Consider the following 22,011-nt stretch of genomic DNA (forward strand, 5'->3'; position numbering starts at 1 on the left):
TACGATATATATCTAATTTTCGACCTAATCGATTGAGACTAGCCTGAGTGCTGTGTTCCTGCGCGCTTCGTATCCTATCGTACGTGCTTCGTAGCGGACATTCACATGCTGCGTACGCGCTTCGTCGACAGGCCGCGAATGGAAAGTATCCATTGACGAAAAGCGACGGAGCGGCACAGTATCCCCGTTGTCAATGGGTACTATGTACATACGAATTAGATACGGAGGGTTCTGTGCCGTCTGGGTAATATCATTGAAAATTTATGAATTTGATAGATCATATTTAATCATCATGTATAAAAACTTCGGTTAACTCCCCTAATTATACCAAATTTCCCCCTGAAAGTCGGATCGCTTTGTCGTTCAGCGACGCGAGTGGCGACTTTTGTAAACCCATTTAAATGCGCGGTGGGCGACAACACATTTAGAGGCCGACTTGAGGATCCTCTTTTGTAATATTCGGGCCTAAACAATCAGTCCCGGTCACCCACTGAGTTTAAAATTCACTGGGATGTAATCACCAAGACTGTCAGGGTAAGAACTTCCGTTAGTGATCACTAAGATGGACGGTAATCGTGCTAAATGAAATAGCAAATTCGCGAGGCGAGTGCGTTGAGTGGACCTACCGCTCTGGGTGCGGGCGACTGGCAATTGGGCCCGGAGAGGCCGGGCCTGCACTCGCAGACGTATCGGTTTCCGGTGTCGACGCACCTCCGTCCCGGGGGACAGGGGTCGGGGTCGCACAGGTCTACCTTGAGGTGGCACCGACGTCCGCCGTAGCCGCGGCCGCAGACGCACGAGTAGCCGCCGATCTGGTCGGTGCAGGTGCCGCCGTTGGCGCACGGCGAAGACTCGCACTCGTTGAACTCGTACTCGCACAGCTCTCCCGCGAAACCTTCAGTGTCAAAAGGGAGAAGTTCAAGTTGGATCATGATCACGTAGGAAAAGTCATCACTCCTACTCGAACGGCGATTTTTGAAGTGAAAACCTCTTATGTCGCGTTGAGCACTTTTGTAGATGAGTAAAAGACATTGGACTCGCGTCACCGTCACCACTCCTACATATATGTATAATTATGAATATTCCGTCTATACACAGTATACTCGCTATATATACAGTTCTTGTGGAGGGGTACAAACCATTGGACTCACATCACCGTCACCGTCACCACCAACGCTATTAAATATGTGTGTAATTGTACGTTATGTATGTATACTTTTGTGGATGGGTAAAAGTGAAAACTTCTTATGTCGCGTTTAGCACTTTTATAGATGAGTAAAAGACATTGTACTCGCGTCACCATCACACACTCGTGCAGGAGAGTGTACTCGATACAAGAATAATGAAGGTTACTCAATACAATATAACTCAATTTATTTTATTACGTTCAATTTGAGTAGCTTATTCGAATGTTGTGCCATAAAATTAATATATAGATGTGAAGTGCTTAAAATTATATATTGTATAAATACAGTTACCATAAGCCTATTGTATCAGTTTTAGATATTGCCAATGATAATGGCGGTGATGATGAAAGAGTTGTTGAAGTAATGGATGAAAGTTGATTATTCTGAAATATAAAATTATTATGCAAAACAATTGTGCACAATATGGCGTAAATAAATATTTTACTTTACTATATACATGACTCTACTTTCTACTGATTAATAAAACACTTCATTAGAAATTATTCCTTTCATTCAAAAATGCTCACGTTATTTCAAGTTTTCACTTGTGTCGGCACTCCCGGAGTGCAGCTTTTTTTCTTGTATTACTTGCTCAAAACTCGCGAAATCATTTTTAAAATTTCAAAATATTTTTCAAAATTTATTTTATCTCATAAATTAAAAATTCTCTTCTTTATTTCCTCCAAGGGAACGTTTTTTTATCTTTATCTAACATTAAAATCTTTTCCCTTTCAATCTCACATGCAAAATTGATTTCAAAGTTTTTTTGAACTCCGAATGAGAAGGATTTTAGGATAGGATCACAATTTCCAAAGGAAACATCGAAATTTTGCGAAATGAAAGTATAAGTGCGGCTAATTTCAACAATATTCTTAGCTGTAGTATTATTAAACAAAAATATGTTTAAACTGCATATAACACTTGAATATATGTAGTTTATTTCAAAATTATGCAAAGAAAAATCATTTGACTGAACTTTGTGTTTTCCCTATTCGCGAAATTTCGGCGCCTCCATACATAATTATTTTAAATGAAGATAAATTGAATATAAATGTTATGAAGGAAGCACATATTAATTCACAATACCTTTGCCTTGATTTAAGCAAGCAAATTTTTGACACGTGGCTGAGTGGCAAAATCTCCTGCGAAGGGGCATTTACATCATGAGATGTAGGTGAAAAAATATTACTTGAGGAGAATTTTGGTGAAGCCACTTGTATAAATCACTGTTTTTATCTGATTTTGATGCTTCAAATACCGCGTGAGTTTGAAGGATTACATTCTCTCCCATTGAATGAGGGCTGGGAGAAGAATTTGAGCTTAGGCGAATTTGAGAAATGGCTCAACCCAGGCTCTCGATAACAGGCTTCGCGCACAGTGGTTTCAAAGCGAAAAAAAGCTGGCCAAAATACTCTGTTATTTTTACGTATATATTTGATACAAATGTGTATTTCCATTTTTTTTTTCATTCAAAAATTCAGGATTTAAAACTATTTTTTATGCATTTGCAATAAGTTCATAGTTATTTCACATTTTTTAAAAACTATTAAAATTGATTGTTTCAGGCGTAACTTGGTGACAGCGATTCATCATCATCATCATCATCACTGGTCAACAATCCTAGGATTGGTTTGACGCAGCTCTCCACTCAGTTCTCCTATCAGCTAATCTTTTCACTCCTACGTATTTCTTCTCTTTCACATCTCTCTTTACTTGTTCCATATATTTTGCTCGAGGTCTTCCTTTTCCATTCTTGCCTTCCACCTGTCCTTCGACGATTGTCTTCATCAGGCCATCATGTCTCAAGATGTGGCCTATAAGGTTGTTCCGTCTTCTTATTACGGTTTTCATGAGGCTTCTCTTCTCTCCTACCCTTCTTAGGACTTCCTCGTTACTAACTCGGTCGATCCATTTGATTTTCATCATTCTTCTGTAGCACCACATTTCAAAGGCCTCTATCCTTGCTTTCTCCGCTGCGGCCATTGTCCATGCCTCACTTCCGTATAGGAGCATACTCCAGATGTAGGTTCTTATAAATTGTTTCTTTACATCCATATTTAAGTTTCCCGCTGTTAGCAGGTCTCTGATTTGGTGGAATGCTCTCTTCGCCTGGGCTATTCTGCTGATAATTTCTTTCTTGCTTCTCCCGTCACTAGTTATCTTGCTTCCCAAATAACAGAATTCATCCACTTCTATCAGTTTTTGCCTCCCTATTTTAATGTTGGTCTTGACTTCTTCTCTTCTGCTGCATACTAAGATCTTGGTTTTCTTCGTGCTTATTTTCAGTTGATATCTACTCATTACCCTACCCATATTAACCAGAATATTTTTCAAATCCTTCTCTGTTTCTGCTATAACGGCTATGTCATCGGCAAATCTTAGCATGCTTATTTTTTCTCCATGGATATTCACTCCCAATGCCTTTTCTTTGATTTCCTTAATGGCTTTTTCAATGTAAACGTTGAAAATTACGGGTGACAATGTACAGCCTTGTCGCACTCCTTTCTTAATTCTTGCTTCTTCACAGCTGGGCCCTGATTTTATCACGGCTATTTGGTTTTTGTATAAACTGTGGATGATTCTTCTGTCATTATAAAGAACCCCAATTTCCTTTAGGATTCCAAGCATTGTGCTCCAATCCACGTTATCAAATGCTTTTCGATTCATTCTATTCATTATTAATATTAAAAAGAAGGACTTTGTGTTTCACATTAATATTTATTCACAAATTTACGACCATGGTTTCAACGTCAGATGTCATCATCAGGTGATTGACTAACGTTGTAACCATGGTCGTAAATTTGTGAATAAATATTAATGTGAAAGCAGAAAGTTCTTCTTTTTACTTTTAATAAAAAAAACTATTAATTAAAAAAAAAGAATGGAATTTAAAATTACTTCTGCGATAGTAAATACAAATTATGCATCTTTAAAAACTGAATTACGTATTGGAAAGCATATATTTAGAATTTTATCGTTTTTCTCATTTTAGGATAATATTTGAATAATTAATTGTGAATGAACCAAGAAAATATATTCTACTTTCTCATATGCTTGATTGCATTTGATACTATAAACAGATAATACATAGAAATTTACATTATAAGCCTATGATTAATACGTGGCCACGCTCCGTTGCGATTTCTATGTTGGAGGTCCAAGAACAAAGCCGTTTTGAAAGAATTTTTATGGCTAAGAGAGAGATAACCATCCCACCTGGTTGGCAGAAGCACCGGAAGCCGTCCTCACGGTCCACGCAGATGCCGTGCACGCAAGGCGAAGATGCACATTCGTCCACGTCACGCTCGCACGCCGGGCCGCCGAATCCGGGAGGACACGCGCACCGGAAGTGAGTCGCGTTGTCTGCCGTGCAAGTGGCGCCGTTACGGCAGGGCGACGAGTCACACGGGTCGCTCTCCTCCTCACATGTCTTCCCCGTGAATCCTGGAAAGGAAAATGGCGAAATATAAATGAAAGAACGCGTTCAATTCAAATCAATTTACATACCTATAACCCATAGATTTTTTCTTGCACCTTCTGGATGTAACAACTCAGAATAGTTAAGCCGTGCGGGCATATTTCCCATATGTATGTAACCTTGATGCACTATCAGAACTTTGTGTCTTGGAAAAATTACAGTGGTTGTCATTTTTTCTGCCAAATATTCCCTTACCTTGCCCATTCTCTCGCTTCGGTCGATCATCACCGATGTTTAATAATAATATACCGTTCTGACTATTTACGATATATTACCCTAATTTCGTAAAAATATCTTTCGTCTTCTCAAACACCAGTAATTGATTGCAGACAGGCCATCTAATTGCTAACTTTAGAAGAGATATGTTCAGCAGCATGACAACATATTGTCCTTAAGAGCTAAAGAAAGCAGTTCACAGAGGAGAAAAATACCTATACCCAGGGTTCATGAACGAATGATAGAAAGCTCGGAAATATATTCGCGATCATACGAGCTACAGAGAATGAGAGACCATTCCGATCAGCAAACCACCATGATCAGTTCCGATCATAGGTATCCCAAAATATTTAAAAGAATTATACTTTCCACGGACTATAGTATAGGTAATTAACATTCAAGTGAATGCTGTGGCGTCCTCTCAGATGTCCCATAAAAGACCAAAATAGGCTGAGATGTGTCATAAAGGATGGTACATGAAACTACACAAGAGTATGGCCTATTTGAAATGCAAAAACTTAGATTTACCTGCCGTTCAATGATTCGAAAGAATGAATACTCTGTTATACTATATCTATGCAGATAGTTTTCAAGAATGCACCTGATATCTACATATTTGACTCGGAGGAATCGTCGAGCGAATTCATACGCAAACGCCAACAAGAAGTGTTCCGGTTCAGGTAATTTTTTTGCCCTAGGATAACTAGATAAAAGACGGTGACTTTATTTATTAAAAATATGTATGGAATGTGTACGTATGTACGTTGTATGTGTACGGTGTTACGTCCGTTGTAAACGCTCTTGTACTGTTGGATCATATTTATCCGTAAACATATTCAGGACTGTATTTATAAAAAATGATATCAATATTTACGCTAGAGCATCACCAGAAATTATAGCTTACAAAAACGGGGTTAAAATACTATAACAATATTGGATTCCTACAGTAAGTAATACATAGCAAAAATAGGCCTATCCTGAGACACAAAGGTATGTTCTAGTTTTATCAATTTCGATCGATGTCTTCTTAAATTAGTTAGCACACAATGAAAAGATTCACGGAAGAAAAGTATGCTTAGAAACTTGTTTTATCAGTTAAATTTTCACAATGACCAAATTAGTTATTTATTGACAATTTTTATGGGTGAGATCAAAATATAGTAATGCTAAAACGAAAAATATGCAATATTTAAATTGAAACTTATATTATTTTTACTGACTTAGCATTTTTTTAATTTTTAATTGGATACAAATGTCACAGATTTATGGCGGCACCTTATTTAATCGCTGTTATCTGCCAAAACGGTTACAGTCCCTTCAATCAAAATTATCAGCAATCAAATTTCAAAGTCAATAATCAAGTCTTTGATCACGCCTATAAAAAATCTCATCATACCACGCCTTCATGAATATAGATGGCTGTGACGAGTGTTCATCAATAATTATTTCGAAAGGATGAGAAGTAATCGCCGATCAAATGACGGCTGCTTTGAGGGTCGTCGGTTGAGCCAGGCCATTAAGTTTCAGAGCAATGATTTATATGTAATTTCAGCCGACTGGATCCCGGAGCTGCCAGTCAATGACAACATACACGCTGTTTAACGAGACTTAATGAACAAGCTCTCGTCCCTCGTTCAAAAACTTCGATACAGGACACGCAAACACGCTCTCATTAACTCGAGAGACCGGAAAAAAATGCCAAACAGCTGCTAGGGGTTTTGCTTGGACGGGCAATTTCCGCATGCATGCGCATTTTATCAAAGCAGTGTAAACCATACATTGTCCTCAGGAAGCTTCAACTTACATGAAGGTTGATTAAAATATTTCTAGATAAAGGTTACGCGGAAGAAAAAAAAGGCCATTTGATGTTTTCTGGATAAAGTATGCAAACAGAAAAACTTAATTTACTTTAGGTAAATCATGCGTATCAACGTTAAGGTTATCTATTTTTATACAAAAAAAAATATATACGATATTTGTAAACCCGAATAAATTGATTCAAAACTATCGCCATTGTAATAAATTGAGTGAGAAACACGGACACAGAAGTAAAAAATAGCAACAATAAGAATAAATGCTGGTTTTTCCATTTTTGACTCAACAATAACCAATGAAAACGACGCGAATCCTGAAAACAAAGCAATGCATTACCACAGAAAAGAAGTAGTCAAGGCTCTATGATGAAATTTCTTTATAATACAGCGTGATAGTATTGGTATCAGCCTGAACCACCAAAAATAAAATTAACAAGGAATGAGAAGTCTCTCATGTGCCTTCCGTTAAAGAGACGCGTTTTCAGCAACTAAGTACATTCCTAAGGGACCAGATCCGGGTCACAACCACAATTAAGCATGCATCTCTCAATCTGAATACTAATCTTAGTCCCCATCACAGTTATAAAATCGACCACAATCGTACAAAAATGCAGTTTTAGACATTGTATCACAGAGAGCTTAGATAGCTGTAGACATGAGATATAGATGGGGTTTTCACACAATAACTAAACCATGGCTAAACTCTTAATGAGAGCAGGAAAACGATAAATTGCACACGTGAAGAATAATTTGATTACACAGGGCTGCATTTTACCGGTTGTAATATGTTTTCAATTCATTGACTGTTCATTGACTCCTATATAATGTCGAGCGTGGAATCCAAAAATGACCTTAGTTTTACTCAATCAGGCCAGAATGTTTTGCAAATCGCAATCTGTTAAAAGTGCCATGCATAAAAGAGAATCAAAAATATAATATCTATATTGAGGTGTGAATAAACATGCAAAAAACAAATTTATACGCGCATGCATCCTCTATTCATAATAACTAAAAGGAGAGTATTTACTTCATATCATTTTCCTAATTTATTATGTGCTCTGTATGATTTATTTATTATATAATGTTTCTCATTACAAGGCACAAGGTAAAGCGTTTAGTACGAAAAAAATCCATGTCATCTGTAAACAAGTGTCATATTTATGATATTTTTCATCATATACCAAATTTTAGAAATTGTGAATTGAAAAAAAATCTCGCGTGACGGAACAAAACTGAGATCATTTTCGGGTTATGCATACAAAGACATAAAGGGATCAAATATCAAAAGTTAAAAATACAGTACCATTCCAGTATAGAGTAATATACGGATCATATAACTGAGGGCTCAACTTTTCCTTTATTTTTTCTCTATTTTTTGTTAATTGATGGTGGCTATATTCTGTTCCTATGACCTTGGAGACCATCTAAAGCTCCTTATCTTTGTTATCTTGTATTCTGCAGAAGAACCAAAATGTAGCAGTAAATGAATTATTATTATTTAGGGCCAAACTTACCTAAAAAAAGGGTGCTACGCTAACTCACGATTGTTGTAAATGACTTCAAGTCATTTGCTGTAGATTCCATATCTTCTTAAGAGGAAATATAAAATCTTCCTTCTATAGCGATGGCGAAGGCGATGGAATTCAGATGGCCACGAAAAAAAACCAGTACAAACCTCAACAAAATATGCTTACATAAGAAATTGTATTTATTCAAGGTGATTGGTTTGATTGGACCCCTTCCAGCGGGATAATTTCACTTAAAGCAATAGAAAATGAAATAAAAGAATAGTGGAAATATTGCGTGTGCTAAATGAAATTGAATCTTAATTACTCACCTAGTTTTCATTTAAGTTAGAAAAAAAACATAAATATATTAGGATTTTAAGCTATTAGCAAAGACATACAAAAAACACTAGTTAAAAAAGTTAAATTGCAAACATTTTTGAATTACAAAAAAAAAGACAGAAAAATCATCAAATGATTGAAGATATAGTAATAGGGTAAATAAGTTATTCGTATTATTTGTTCGTAAAAAAAATCATTAGCAGTGTTGAATTTTAGTTTTTCACGGCCTACAGTTCGAAGGTAAGACTTCTCACTGGATTTTAACTATGCCGAAAGTAATGCATAATTTCCCGACAATTCATTAATAATTACCATGCTTCAATTACGACATTGTGTTAGGGAAAATGATCATGAAAAATAATCTTGGATAAAATTACTTTCAGTGGCTAAAATATTTTCAGCATCTTCAACAAAAACCACCATCACCACAAGGTTATTCTTAAGCCATGCTTGGCAGGGTTATTCCTATTTAATTCTTAAGATTCCTTTTTTTTTATCCAAAAACTATGAATATTTACTGGAGTGAATAAAATGCTCTCTTTGCACCAAAATTCACTAAATCTTGATTTACTTTGTGTTATTCATAATAATTATTAAATAATTTGCGCCTGAAGATGATGATAATTCATTGAAACCCGGGTCGCGTTCTGATAAAAAATAAGTGATATAAATAATTGTCTGATATCCAGGAAAACTCTTTACAACAGCTAAACAATAGGAATTGGTTCCGTCAGAAGACGATCCCAAAATATTTTTCGAAGTTACTACTGCTTTTACCAGACTAAAATTTATTCATCAGATATTTTCCCGCATTGATCCACTTTTATGGACTACACTTTCACGCGTGTAAAATATTGAAACCTTGACAATCCTAGCTGTAATACAGACATTATTAGAATCCAGATAAATAAATGAACTCGGAAAAAGCACGAGGAAACCCAATTCAGAATTGAATTTGGTGTCATTCACGAATAACATAAAACTGATTCAGCCGATGCAGATTAACCATCGGACGATTCAAGGAACGTTAATAGGCTATTATTCACGTTCGTTAACCCAATACTTAAACAAAATTTCACGCCAAAAATGAACGCTTAGAATTTCGATGAAAAAAAAGATTTGAATGGCTGAATTTGGATTTTATTTCCAAAATTAATGATTTATGTAATGATAATGATATTTATTTTTAAAAATTCAAGCATTTTCTAACGGTTGATGTTGCGTAGAAACAACATTTTATACAAAAGTAACAGAAACATCATCGGAATAAACAAAGCAGCATAAAGCAAAAAATAAAATAACAGCGAAAAATAGAGCAAATTGTAAAATAAGTTTTACACAAGTAAATAAAGCCAACGACAACCTTAACTGGCCACTTCATTATAAAAAAATCATGAAGGTATATTTATTAGAAAAATTAGAAAAAAATATGGATTCATGAAAATTAGGAATAAGAAAAAAAAATAGAAAAAGAATATGAATACCTGCGGAAGGTAATCAAAAAGCTACAGAGAGTGGATTCAAAACTCCATACACATCTCACGATTCAAACGTAGCCTCCTAAACATATAATCTCTTCCTGTAGCCCGGGATGTTCTTTTGGCATCACCCGCATTATAAGCGGACTGGGATAAGGGCGACGCTTAAAAACGTATCCCCGCTTTGGGAAGAAGGGAGCAAGGCCCGAATCAACCCCAGGGGGGAAAAGCCTGGACAAATATCAGCGGACATCAAGAGGGGATGTGGGACACAAATAGTGAGTGGAGGACGGGAAGAGATACGCGGGGAAGGGAGGCACAATAAAAAAAACACAGCAACAAACACTCGGGGAAAGTTCTGTTTTGGGAGGAGGGTGGAAGAAGATAAGGCGAAAGAGTGGATTTGAAGAGAGGGTCAGCGTGGAGAAGGTTGTGAGAGGAAAAAGGGTCCCGTGGACCGCAAATTCCCTTTCGGGATTCTGTGGCGTAATCCTTCGTCCGCCTCCTTTCCGCCCTTAGCGATTCTCTTTCTCTCCCACTCCCACGCGATAGCACACCGAGTCGAATTGGAGGTCGGATTACTGGAATAGGTCCGAGTACTTGTTTTTACTAAACCTAGAGTCTGAACTTGAATTAAATATTTGGTGGAGAGTTCCCGACAGTGGTATTATCACTACTTAGGTAAGAGGTGCATTTGTTGAAAGCGATGGTTAAAGTTAAGGTAGATTCTATTGAATTATCACTAATTTTACTAGTGATAATACAATTATTGGAAATACTTGGGTGTTTTGAGGTGAGTTCGTTAAAACATACCGTTCGTTAACATAAACCGATTAAGGTACATTTTAATGTACTATGAGTGCTATTAGCAATGACAATAAAAGCAGATGGTAGAACTACTAGTATTATCATTATGATATTATTACGGCCGGTTTTATAAATAATTAGCCTTGTTGAGGTGTTCAGGGAGGTAAGGTCGTTAAAAGTGAAGTACCCTGTAGAGAAGATATCCCAGAGATTTGTACAATTTTATTGCTCCTCCTTAAATGATAACTGATGCCTTTTTCTTCGTTTTTATATATTTATTGTAATTGTAACTAAGGATTCAATGTAAGAATGGCTAAGTGGTCAAAATTGCTGCGTAAGTAAAGAATTTATTAAAATGAATCATGGCCTTCTGACACGATTTATATCTCAGTTTCTTTGGATTAATTTTGCCCAAAAACTTTTTCCCCTGCTCTCACATGCATGATTACCCAATATACTTCTTTCAGAAATTCATGTCAAGTCGTATTTTCCTGCTTTAACTCATCAATTTCAGACATTACCCCTCATGTTATGTCACGCTTAGTTTTCCTTTTGAACTATCCAGCTATTAATTAGTACATCGTTTTCAGACCCACATCCCAAAACTTCATAATAATTTCCCCTCCTCTTTCCGCATGGACCATGAATCTGTCATTCCTCTAAGCAACATTTCTACTTTGATTAAATTATTTTGAATTTGATCTAGTCGAACAATGCGTATGCGTAATTGAAAGTAAAACGTAAAATATCATAAAATATATAGTGAAACATTCTACTTAAAATACAAGCGTCCAGTGCTTAACTTTCAATTAGAATATTTTTTAATAAAATGCAAACCTGCCGCAACTAAGGTTCTGCAACGAACGTAAATATTAATGAGAACAAAAACATTCCCACATATGGTATGAATTCACTTCCAGCATCAGTTTTATCCGTTCAACTACGAATTCACTCATTGCAATTCAAGATATCATAGGAGCCAATTGATTACCTTGATATTCCTGCAAATGTCTGCAATATCTTCCTTTTCTGTCAGTTTGCCTGCACTCAAATTAAATGGTGGGCGAAGAAAGCAAACACACATGACATTTCAATAACCATATTGCTAATAATGGAATGCCTCGAAATCCATTTTACCTAAATGCCCTAATTATGGGCATAGACAAAAAAAATTAACTTTGCAAAAAAGGCCAATCTGTTGGCCAAACGTTCATGATTTCATAATTGAGTTTGAAGAGCAAAAAGAATAATTTTCACTAACGTAGAGAGAAAAATATCTGACAGCATCCTGTCAGTTACCACAAAAATATTCTTTCCTGATGTTGCAGGAATAACTTTATAAAATTTGGTCAAAGGAATGGATTGAGTAAAAGCGTACATATTTTAAAATTATATGATATAATTGAAACTTATTTTGAATGAAAACCACTGCGATATGCGTCTAACCTACGGTTGATATTCCGCTGAAAATATTATTCAGAATCAAGAGGAGGGGTACTTAACCGGCACGAGGGGAATGTGTGATACGTAATATGGCGGGAGTGGGAGGGATTCCTCCTGGGAACTGCACGGACACCACCCGGGGTTACGGGGCCGAAGATAAGATGCGGGCGTCGACCTATTTGCAAAGGGAAACGTCCCTTTTTCGCGTCCTTCCTTGCGGGTCCGAGAGCCCGATATAGGCGGCGGAGGCGGACGCTTATCCCGGGACGCCATCTCATCGGCGGGAAGTTTTTATTTCACTCGGGTTGCAGCGCCCTCTGCGATTGATGCTTTCCGGCAGTCGGCACCGGAGGCCCTTTTGTGACGATGCATCAATTCCCATCCCTCCACCGCACGAAAATGATTAAGGTCTGAATGCCATCCAGGGTGTAACGATGGTTAGGATATGGGTTGTAACATTCTCTGAACCTGGAAAATGTTTGTTTGAAACACACCTCAGCAGAGAGAGAACAGTAATTCAAATGTAATTCAAACTCTAATACCCAAACATAACTCATTAGGACGAAAATTAGCATCTAACACTAGCATAGATATGAATTGCCATTGTATGAAATATACAGGCATCTCCCTAAAAATTCACGAATCTCACTTGCTTATCTTAACACTACAGTGGAAATATATAAGTACATGCTTAATGTAATGAAATTTCACAAGGATAAAAAGACCGGAAAGAAAAAATATGGAAGATGTAAGGCCTAACAAGATCAGGAGAGTTTTAGAACTAACGCTTTTCCAACCCATGGCGTACTTTCAGCATATCACTGTTGAATTAAACCACATTAAAATTACAAACCAATTTTTAAGCGTGAATTTGTGATTTAATGGGTGAAAAAGGGAGAAAGCTAGCTAAAAGTACATAGAATATAAACACCGTAATGCATAAAGTATACGAAATAGAACGGGGACGTTTTGCTGAGTACATGAGTTGAATTTCATTCCTCTCTAGAATCTCCACCATTTGGGCTAATAACTCGATTCATGATCGCGATATCCATTCCATTTGGCAATATATTCTCTGGGTATTACTTTTGCGTAACGCTAAGCCTTAAGCCCTCAATGCAAGGGCATTTTCAACGCGCGCCCGTAGGCAGGCAAGGGCTGATCCGATATAACGCGCGGTTGCTTGCGAATCCTATCATTTTCCAGATGAATATTTTTTCTCCGTTCGTCTTCGAGCCCATCATCATTTTTCGATTCTATACCTTTGGTGCACGAGTCGGGGAAAACACGAGGAGGCCCTGAAGCACGTAGCTCGTAAAATAGATCGAAGTCCGTGCGTGCATTACATCTCGTTCCAATCCTCCTGTGCCACGACCCAAACAGCCGAATGGCCTGCATTGCCGGGTTCATCTCGCCGGTCGCCACCTATCTACCGGGGTGGGGTTGAGGAAAATGCGCTCATCCCCGCTAGGTTGAGAGAGAAAATCCGATTAAATTCCCTCCAAATAAAGTACATCAAAATTCCCGATGCATATTATAAAAAAAATATAAGGCAAAGGATACTCCGCGGTATTCAAAACAGATAACTAAGGCGAAATTTCGATACAAACTGTTTAAAAATGGAAAAATGTGATGTAAATCTTTCCCCGCGGGTTGCTTTGCGTGAAATTTCTCGGAATTTCCACCGGTTTAAATTGCAGCACATCAGTAACGTTTCGACGTTTCAGATTATATTAGCATTTTTTCAGGTTTCGCAATAGTCGTATAAAAAGGTAGTGCCACTAGATGTATAAAAAGGACTTTTTCCACTTGTGCGAATAATGAATTTTTCTCGGGATCACGCTCGGGTTAAAAACTCCATTGATGCCAACGTTTCGAAGAGCGCGTTGACGACAGTGTTTTTTTTAACCACAGAGCGGAATACCGAGTGCTATTTTTAGTTAAATTACGCATTTAAATCACTACGGAGTTACTTAAGTAATATTTTTATAGATATTCTGTCACTTCAAACGCTAAGACACACCTTCCGCTGGTTTTATTTTTAGCACAGCATAATTTTGTTGTAATATACATTTTTTGTGAGCAGACCTAATTCTCAGTCATTAAATGAGAAATTTTCGGCATTTTCGAATTCAATTTTGAGAAAAAATACGGAGAATAAACCAAAAATTTTGAAAGATAGTCGATACAGGAGAGTGAGAAAAAATGTTATTTCAAATTTTTTTTACAGAAATGAAACTTGAATTTGAGGTGGTTTGAGGTGTTTGGGGTGAATTTAGGCAGAAGGAATGAAGCACGTTCCTCCGTTTCCATATCTTTCTCTCCGCGATGCCGAGGACCTACCGCCGCAGTTTCCATTTATTTTTCGTGATCTGACAAAAAGAAATCCTCGGCTCCGGCATGACTAAGTCATTTGTATTGATTCGGAACTGTTTGGGGGCGAGAGGAGCTCCTTTCCCATCTTCCCTTCAAATCCTCCCTCCGCCCACTGTTGCTCCACTCTGCGGTATCTTCGAGGCGCAAAATATCTACCCTCTAAATAATCCGAAAGAATCTATGCATATATGCGTAAAATGAAGAAAAGGATAATTCTAAATCCCGAAGCAGAGTTTTGGGTATCAAACTGTATCTTCTCATCTAGACAATAAATGGAAATAATTGGAAATTCTTTTAAGGAATTTTTAATCAACGTAATTTATTTTTGCTTCAAATTAAAGAGAATACATAATTTATCTCGCCTGTGATACATATCTGCATGCAGTGACATTATATTTCACAATTGTCTTTTATTATAAGCATCTTATTATAAAATACTGATGCATTAAAATTTTAAATAATGCTTGAGTCTGTGCTGATGCAAAAAAAGTTTTTTTTTCTGTTTTTCAATATTGATGTAAAATTTCTAAAAAAATCATAGGACCGATTTGTGAATCTCACGAATTTACTTGCATAACCGAGAAAATAGAGTATTATGACTCTAATTCACCTACCCTTGCAGAGCTATAATCAATTAGAGCATGTTTAAGGCAAAATAAATATCATTAGCATATATTTGAATCAGGATGATCCAATTTAGCAGCAATTACTTTGATTTTTAACAAGAAAGAAACGGATCCATGATGCACAGGAAAAAAAGATAAAAAAATGCAAACGGGGAAATCGCAATGATTTGGAAAATATAACTCTAATAAAATAATATATAATATTAATATGATTAAACAACTTTTGCAATGTATGTCAAGATTTTTAAACAATTTTAAGGATAAACGTGTCTTAAATGAATCCAATTTACTCGATTAACCAAGGCTTAAATATTTAAAGGGATAGTTAAATTTACGGCCACAATCTCAAGGAAACTTATACACTTTACATACATAAGCCACACTTTAGCATCACCACCATCAATGGATATTATAAAATATGGTAGAATGTACGCATTAAAGAAGAATTATTTGCACAGGGAATTTGAGGGATAACAATGAAACTGCCAGAAAGATTCATATTGGTATGATCATTAAATGGCATTCAATATTTACTCAGGCTTCTTGGCGAGTGAAGTTTGGAAATCTAAATGAAAATACTATTAAACCGTTCAAATTTCCTCTTACGAAGCGGTTATATAATGCAATCATCAGTAACTGCTATAGCTAGTCAAAGAAACTAAAAATTAAATGAGTATTAAAAGATATAGCGCTGCAATTGTAAGCAACCAAACACAGTGGAAGTCAGCGTTAAGTGCAGACGACACTCGCTCCGTAGGGTGCTTCATTTTCACATGGAGTCAACAAATGCATCACCGTTGCAAGGGATAGTCGCTATATCGTTTGCAAATGGTAATCTGAAACGATAATTACAGCGAGAAGGATGAATAGAATCTTCCACAGCACTTGAGCAGCACGCTGCTCATTTGAGCACTTTCCGCAAAATCCTCGCATACGAGCACACTGCACGCATGGCTCGGATTCATAATTGAGAAGAGATTAGTTGGCGCTATTCCGTTTGTTATTCCTGATACAGCGGCTGCGAGCTCAATGTTTCCCAGTACAGGAAATGAGAAAGTTCTAGTGGTAATTTATATTGCTTGCTAGCTCATACATCTAATGCCCCGAATTGAAGATTAAGGCCATATATATCACAACAACTCGCAATTATTTAAGGAATTCAGAATTTTCGTTGAAAATGCTAATTTTATGCCATCAAAATCTAATATGACATTTCTGAATTTGTCTCCGAGAAAATAATGAGACGAAATGACGTGCTAGACGTTTTAGAGAAGGAGAGATTTTTGAGCTCATAATTTCAAGTAAGATTTCTGGTGAAAATATCATAACAACAAAAGACGATTTTAAAAATATTTCAGGCTAATTTTTACAAGATAAATTCCAAAAAGAGGCTATTAAATGAATCAATTGTGAGTTGTTTATTCGTGTGTAATACATCTGATTTGCAAATTCTAAACTAAGATCAAACTGTCAACAAATAAAATAAGCATTATATTCTTGCTCAAAAAGTAATATTATTTCCTCTTGGTCTATTTTCGGGTATTCAAAAGTTTGAATAAAACTTATTTTTAAGTAACTATATCCCAAATGAGTATTATATGCATTAAAAGTATAAGAGAGACTGAAGGTTAAGGATATCATAAACTAAAGTAGCCTAGCAATAAGCACATCTTTATTCGATTAAAAAAACAAGCCACTTATTGCATTCTCTGAAAATTTTACATTTAGAATGCTTGTATCGGAAAATGCTACAGTAATTTCATCATCCAAATTAAAAATCAGTGTTCCATCAAAAATAAAAAAAAATATTAAAAAATATTTTAAAACGCTGGGTATGTAATAAGATGAAAATTCGTTTCCGGTAGTCATAAAAACTACCTGATAACCCGTTTCTATAAACATTAATGGATAGTATTTTAGTTATATATAATATAGTTTTGATAAAAATAAGTATCATAAAAATGCTTCGATAGTGGACATAATATGACCTGACCCACTGACGTACATGAATTCTGGAGGTAGAGAATTCTTGAATTCTCTTCCATTCTGCGAGATGTAATTCCATCTCAATTATCTTCATCCCGAGTAGAAATTCGAATTAACCCTGGTGCCGAGATTGGCACTTTCGAGTCTTATGACTAGTCGTTTACCTCGACCGTTTCTCCAGTGGGCACGAGGTATCCCAAAATCGAATCGGATTTCATCGCAATTGTGTTGAGCCATTAAATGTGTCTTTTAAAACATGGTGATGCAGTTAGAACAAACACCAATGGCAGCAGTTAAAGAGGGAATAATGGAACTTTGAATAAAAGATACCTATTTCAATTATAGTGAAGATTGATTTCTAATTACTCAACTTAAAATTTCATCTAATTATCCAAGGGGTTCTATTCCTTCCAATGGGCTGAGTACAACCTTAAAAATCTCGTTTTGAAATAATTTCGGAGGTCTTATTTGTCTGGTTTCCATTAACTTCTTGGTGGTAATTTCTTCATCTTCTTCATTATTTCACTTTGGGCCTCTGCCCAAGTCTACTCTATCAATTATCCTATTCCTTCATCGTTGTTTATTTGTTGCTGTTTTTTGATTTTATTTATTTTAATTGCCACTCTGTTAAAAATACTATTAGGACTGTAAAAATGTGTTTTGGTAACACGTGTGACTTTTCCAAGAAAAGGGTGGGTCAAGCAAAGCTGTTTTGGTGTTTGCTCGACATTTTAAATGAATTAAAATAAGGAGTATTTTAACTAGGCATTAAATTTATTTCCATGCGGTTTCTATTTTTAAAGATACCGTCATTTTCAACTTAATGATGAATTAAAAAGTCAAAACTGGTCGGGTATAAAGCTCATTAGGAATAAAAAAAAGTTTCCGAATTCATTATATAACCTCACAACGAAGTTTTTTTTACTAAATTAAGAAAATAAATGATTGGGAGCGCAGAAAATGACTTGGTGGGCCACAAGGTAAACGGTATGAATGATGTCTTTTAGACAATCGTCAAATAGCACAGGGATTGATGCAATGAAGGAGCAAAACAAGAGCTAATTAATAGTCTGCAGCGATAATGAGTTAGATTCAGATTTGTATTATAATACCTTTAGAAGCAGTGATATGGCTCGAAATTCACGGAATATTTCCGAGCACCTGTAAAACTTTTGCTTTGCGGCGATATGATTCCTTAAAATTAGAAAATTTGCTTTGTTTTTCACCGCTCTGATGTTACAGAGATAATAGAATAAATCTTTAGTCACACTTTTCACGACTTGAAAAGTTTGGAACGCTATCATACCTTCAGATGGAATTTTAAGCACAATAGAGGCAAATGTAATTGAGATATCTTTGACACGAGGCACAGGCTACTTTAAAACTATAAAAGGTTTAAAATGCAAAAAAACATAATTTTGAGGTGATATTTGACAGATTTGGTGTATGTTTGAGATAGTTTGGAGATATTTTGACGCCATTATTATCAGTTAAAAAACTAAAAAAAATTAAACACATCCATCTAATTGAAATCCTCGTCTATCCTGTACCTATTATTTACTTACATATCTTATAATATAATACAGAGGGATAATATTTTATTCAACCAAGCCCCTCAATTCAAATACCTCATTCCCTATGTTATAATGTAGCGTGAAGTATTTTATAGATTTTAATTTTCAAACAAATAAAAAAAGACATCGTTTTAGTATAGACTAATTAGTAGGGCATAATGAAAGAATATTTTGACATTGTGATTTTAATGATTTTCTTTCCTGGTGAGACTACGTTTCAGAGTCGCATTCAATTCAACGCATACATAAATACAATTGACAGCCACGGCAAATTATTCTCTTTCCCATAAAAATGGGGGAGATAGATGCGACAGATTTTTATAAGAAAAAGGTTTACAAAGCACATTGATACGTTAATGGTCAGAATAATTTGACTTTTGTGATAAGAAGTGAAAAAAATATTCCAAGGATAATGTAAATCCGTTTTTCGATTTCTCTGTTGGACACATTTGCAGATTTTTTCATTAGGGACCCCCATCACTTTCCAAAATTTTATCTGTCCTCAAAGCCTTTGGTTCACTGAAGTTCAATTTTCTGACCGTCTGATTTACAACAGTGCTTTCATTCCCTTTGAATTCTCCTCTGATCCACTTCGTGAGCAGTTTCGCTTCTCATTCCAAGCATTTCACATCAGATACTCTCTCATTCTGTTCACATTGTCCAATCTCAGTTTTATCCTTTTTTGGGTTATTTTACACTAAATCATCTCTTATCATTCCTCTTGTCTCAGATTTTCCATGTTACTCGTTTTTATCTATGTCTGTTTATCATCACAAGCCCTGGCGCGATTTAGATTCGGCTAGTGAAAGAGGCACAAATTAATTGAGTGCATTTTTGTTAAAGTTATGACTAATAAATCCAAAAAATTATGTATATATCACGGGGAATGATTACTTCTAATAAGTTCCTTCCATTTATTTTTCGTTTATTTTTCCTATATAACTAAGTGTTTTTGTGTGCCCACCGTAGGGCAAGAAGAAGTTTTATTTATTCATTTGTGTCCATCGTAGAATCAGGGATTGCCACAAAAATATTCAAAATATATAATAGTGTTCATCAGTGTTATTTTTATATTGAGGATAGAACACTGCGCTATGACCCACCCTTATCGTTTCACGATAGAGATAATCCCGCCTCAGTGTGATGGATGTGACTCCGTAATCAGTGTGAGACATTGCCTGACAGAGTACGGCTAGTACCGGGCATAGCGCTCTAAAATGGGATTTGTCGGAGGATTAAACGACATGCTCCCTGACGGCCCTGAAAGTCTTAGCAGGGTAATAACACTTTTAAAAATAATCGATCTTCTTAAAATCTAAGTTTAGGTACAATCCGCTATGAATAAATTTTTTTCTCTTATTATTTCTATTTTGAGAAAAGAGAGATGATCGATATTTCACCGAGTTTATGAAGTGATCCACACGAAGTTATTACATAAGATTCTATGCAGCACAAAATGGACTCAGATGTCGCGAATTTGAGAAAATCAAGATTATTATAATTAATATAGCCTTGTATTATAGGTTTGGGAATGAAATGCAAAAATGCTTGCCGACGTTTGATATTTTCTTATTTCTCCTTCAGAGCTATGAAAATGGTTAAGATAAATTAATACATGAAGGTACGGACGATTTTTACAATTTTTTATTTAAGTCGTAAATTTTTTATTGTAAAAAATATAAAAAAGAATTCAATTATACATAAATGAAAAGAAGAGGCGATAATTTTGAAATACCTTATTTGCGCTTTGTTAACCGATTGTAACTAGGATAGAAAAATATCGTGGTTGCTATTAATTTGGATTTAATAACCAAAAATATTCATATCGAATTTATGAATTGATCCACGCAAAATAATTACATAGGATACGATGCGGTACAAAATTGCCTCAGCTGTCAACACTCCCCCAAAATATACAACTTCTACAACATATTTTTAATTTTTCCAACACATTTCGCCAACTTATGGCATCGTCATGGTATTAAATGAAGCCTTTTGTTTGAACAATATAAAATATATTCAAATGTGAATTTATCTACTTCTACAATATGGCCCCAAGCCATGAGATATGCTGCATTAATTAATTTATTACTACAATGAATGTAGTTATGTGTAGTTGAATATTATGTAATGCTAGTATCGACAAATTTCGTTCATTAAAGATTCAAACGGCTTTAAGATGATAGAACCATACCAACAAAACATAGATTAAAAAATATTTGATACTTAAAATTTTTAAGGATGAAAATTCCCGAACTTGGAATCACTCAGCTATATTACAGCTCAATAGCAGAGAAAGAGCTATGAATAATTACTCTTCACCCTCTCGTTATTTTTCTCACGGGTCAAGTTTTTCCACCCCGTCCACTCCAAGTCAGCGAGATCCAAAATTGAAAGAACGCCGGCTTTATGGAAAGAATAACCATGCACATCAAAGATAACTTCTCCTGAAATTCTTGACTTTGATAAAAAATAATAAGTCTCGTCCACCTCCCTTTCATTTCATTATACTCTCGCATTCTCTATATACCTACCCTTACTACCACCTCCAATCTTTTTTCCGTTGCTTTTCTTCCAAGAGTATAATTTCCCCAATATCCTTCTTTCCTCCTCAGACGTTCATCAATCTCCAGACTGTTCCGCATCTTCCTCCTCCGTCTCAAACTCCCTTCTTCCTCCTCCTCCTGACTTGCCCCCATCTTCTAAGAACTTGGACCTTCTCCCCTCAAAGGAATCTTCTAAGCCTCTCCCCCCCAAACGTCTTTTTTTTAAGTCTCCGAAGAAGGGTTTGGGGGACGGATCCGAGGCGTTTTCGTCTCTTCCGCTCATTTCTTTTCCTCCCTCTTGGGATCTCTTCAAAACCCTTAGCCTCTCTTCCGAGGAAAAAAAATAAGAACGTTTCGATTGGTTCCATCCGTGATGCCCAACTTCCGCCAAGTCTCCATCCCCCCCGACACTCGCCAATGTTTCATCTCACTCTCTTTTCTCTCTCTCCGTTTCTTCATCTAGTCCGTACTCATTGCTTTGTGAATAAACGATTTTCATCACGAATCGGACTGACTGCAATCTCCTTGAATCAGGGTTTTCCAATTCTTTGTGTGCTTACACCCGCGTGTAGTAATTGGCATGGCTACGTGGGATGAAAAATTTCCCCTCTACGATATTTTTGAGTGGTTCAT

At 36.1% G+C, this 22,011-nt stretch overlaps 1 protein-coding gene across 5 annotated transcripts in view; it reads right to left on the reverse strand.

Annotated features, from left to right (window-relative positions):
• Window positions 1-22,011, reverse strand: part of LOC124153507 — an 881,184-nt gene that overhangs the window by 29,649 nt on the left and 829,524 nt on the right. For 3 of the 5 annotated variants that reach the window (XM_046526711.1, XM_046526710.1, XM_046526714.1), the window contains exons 6-7: window positions 4,404-4,631; window positions 627-895 (exon numbers count right to left, since the gene is read on the reverse strand). In XM_046526711.1, the coding sequence (XP_046382667.1) occupies window positions 627-895; window positions 4,404-4,631 (497 nt within the window). The remainder of the gene's footprint in view (window positions 1-626; window positions 896-4,403; window positions 4,632-22,011) is intronic. The other 2 variants (XM_046526713.1, XM_046526712.1) reach the window with 1 other exon arrangement.

This window comes from Ischnura elegans, chromosome 2 (assembly GCF_921293095.1).
Source record: "Ischnura elegans chromosome 2, ioIscEleg1.1, whole genome shotgun sequence".
NCBI classification, from domain to species: domain Eukaryota; kingdom Metazoa; phylum Arthropoda; class Insecta; order Odonata; family Coenagrionidae; genus Ischnura; species Ischnura elegans.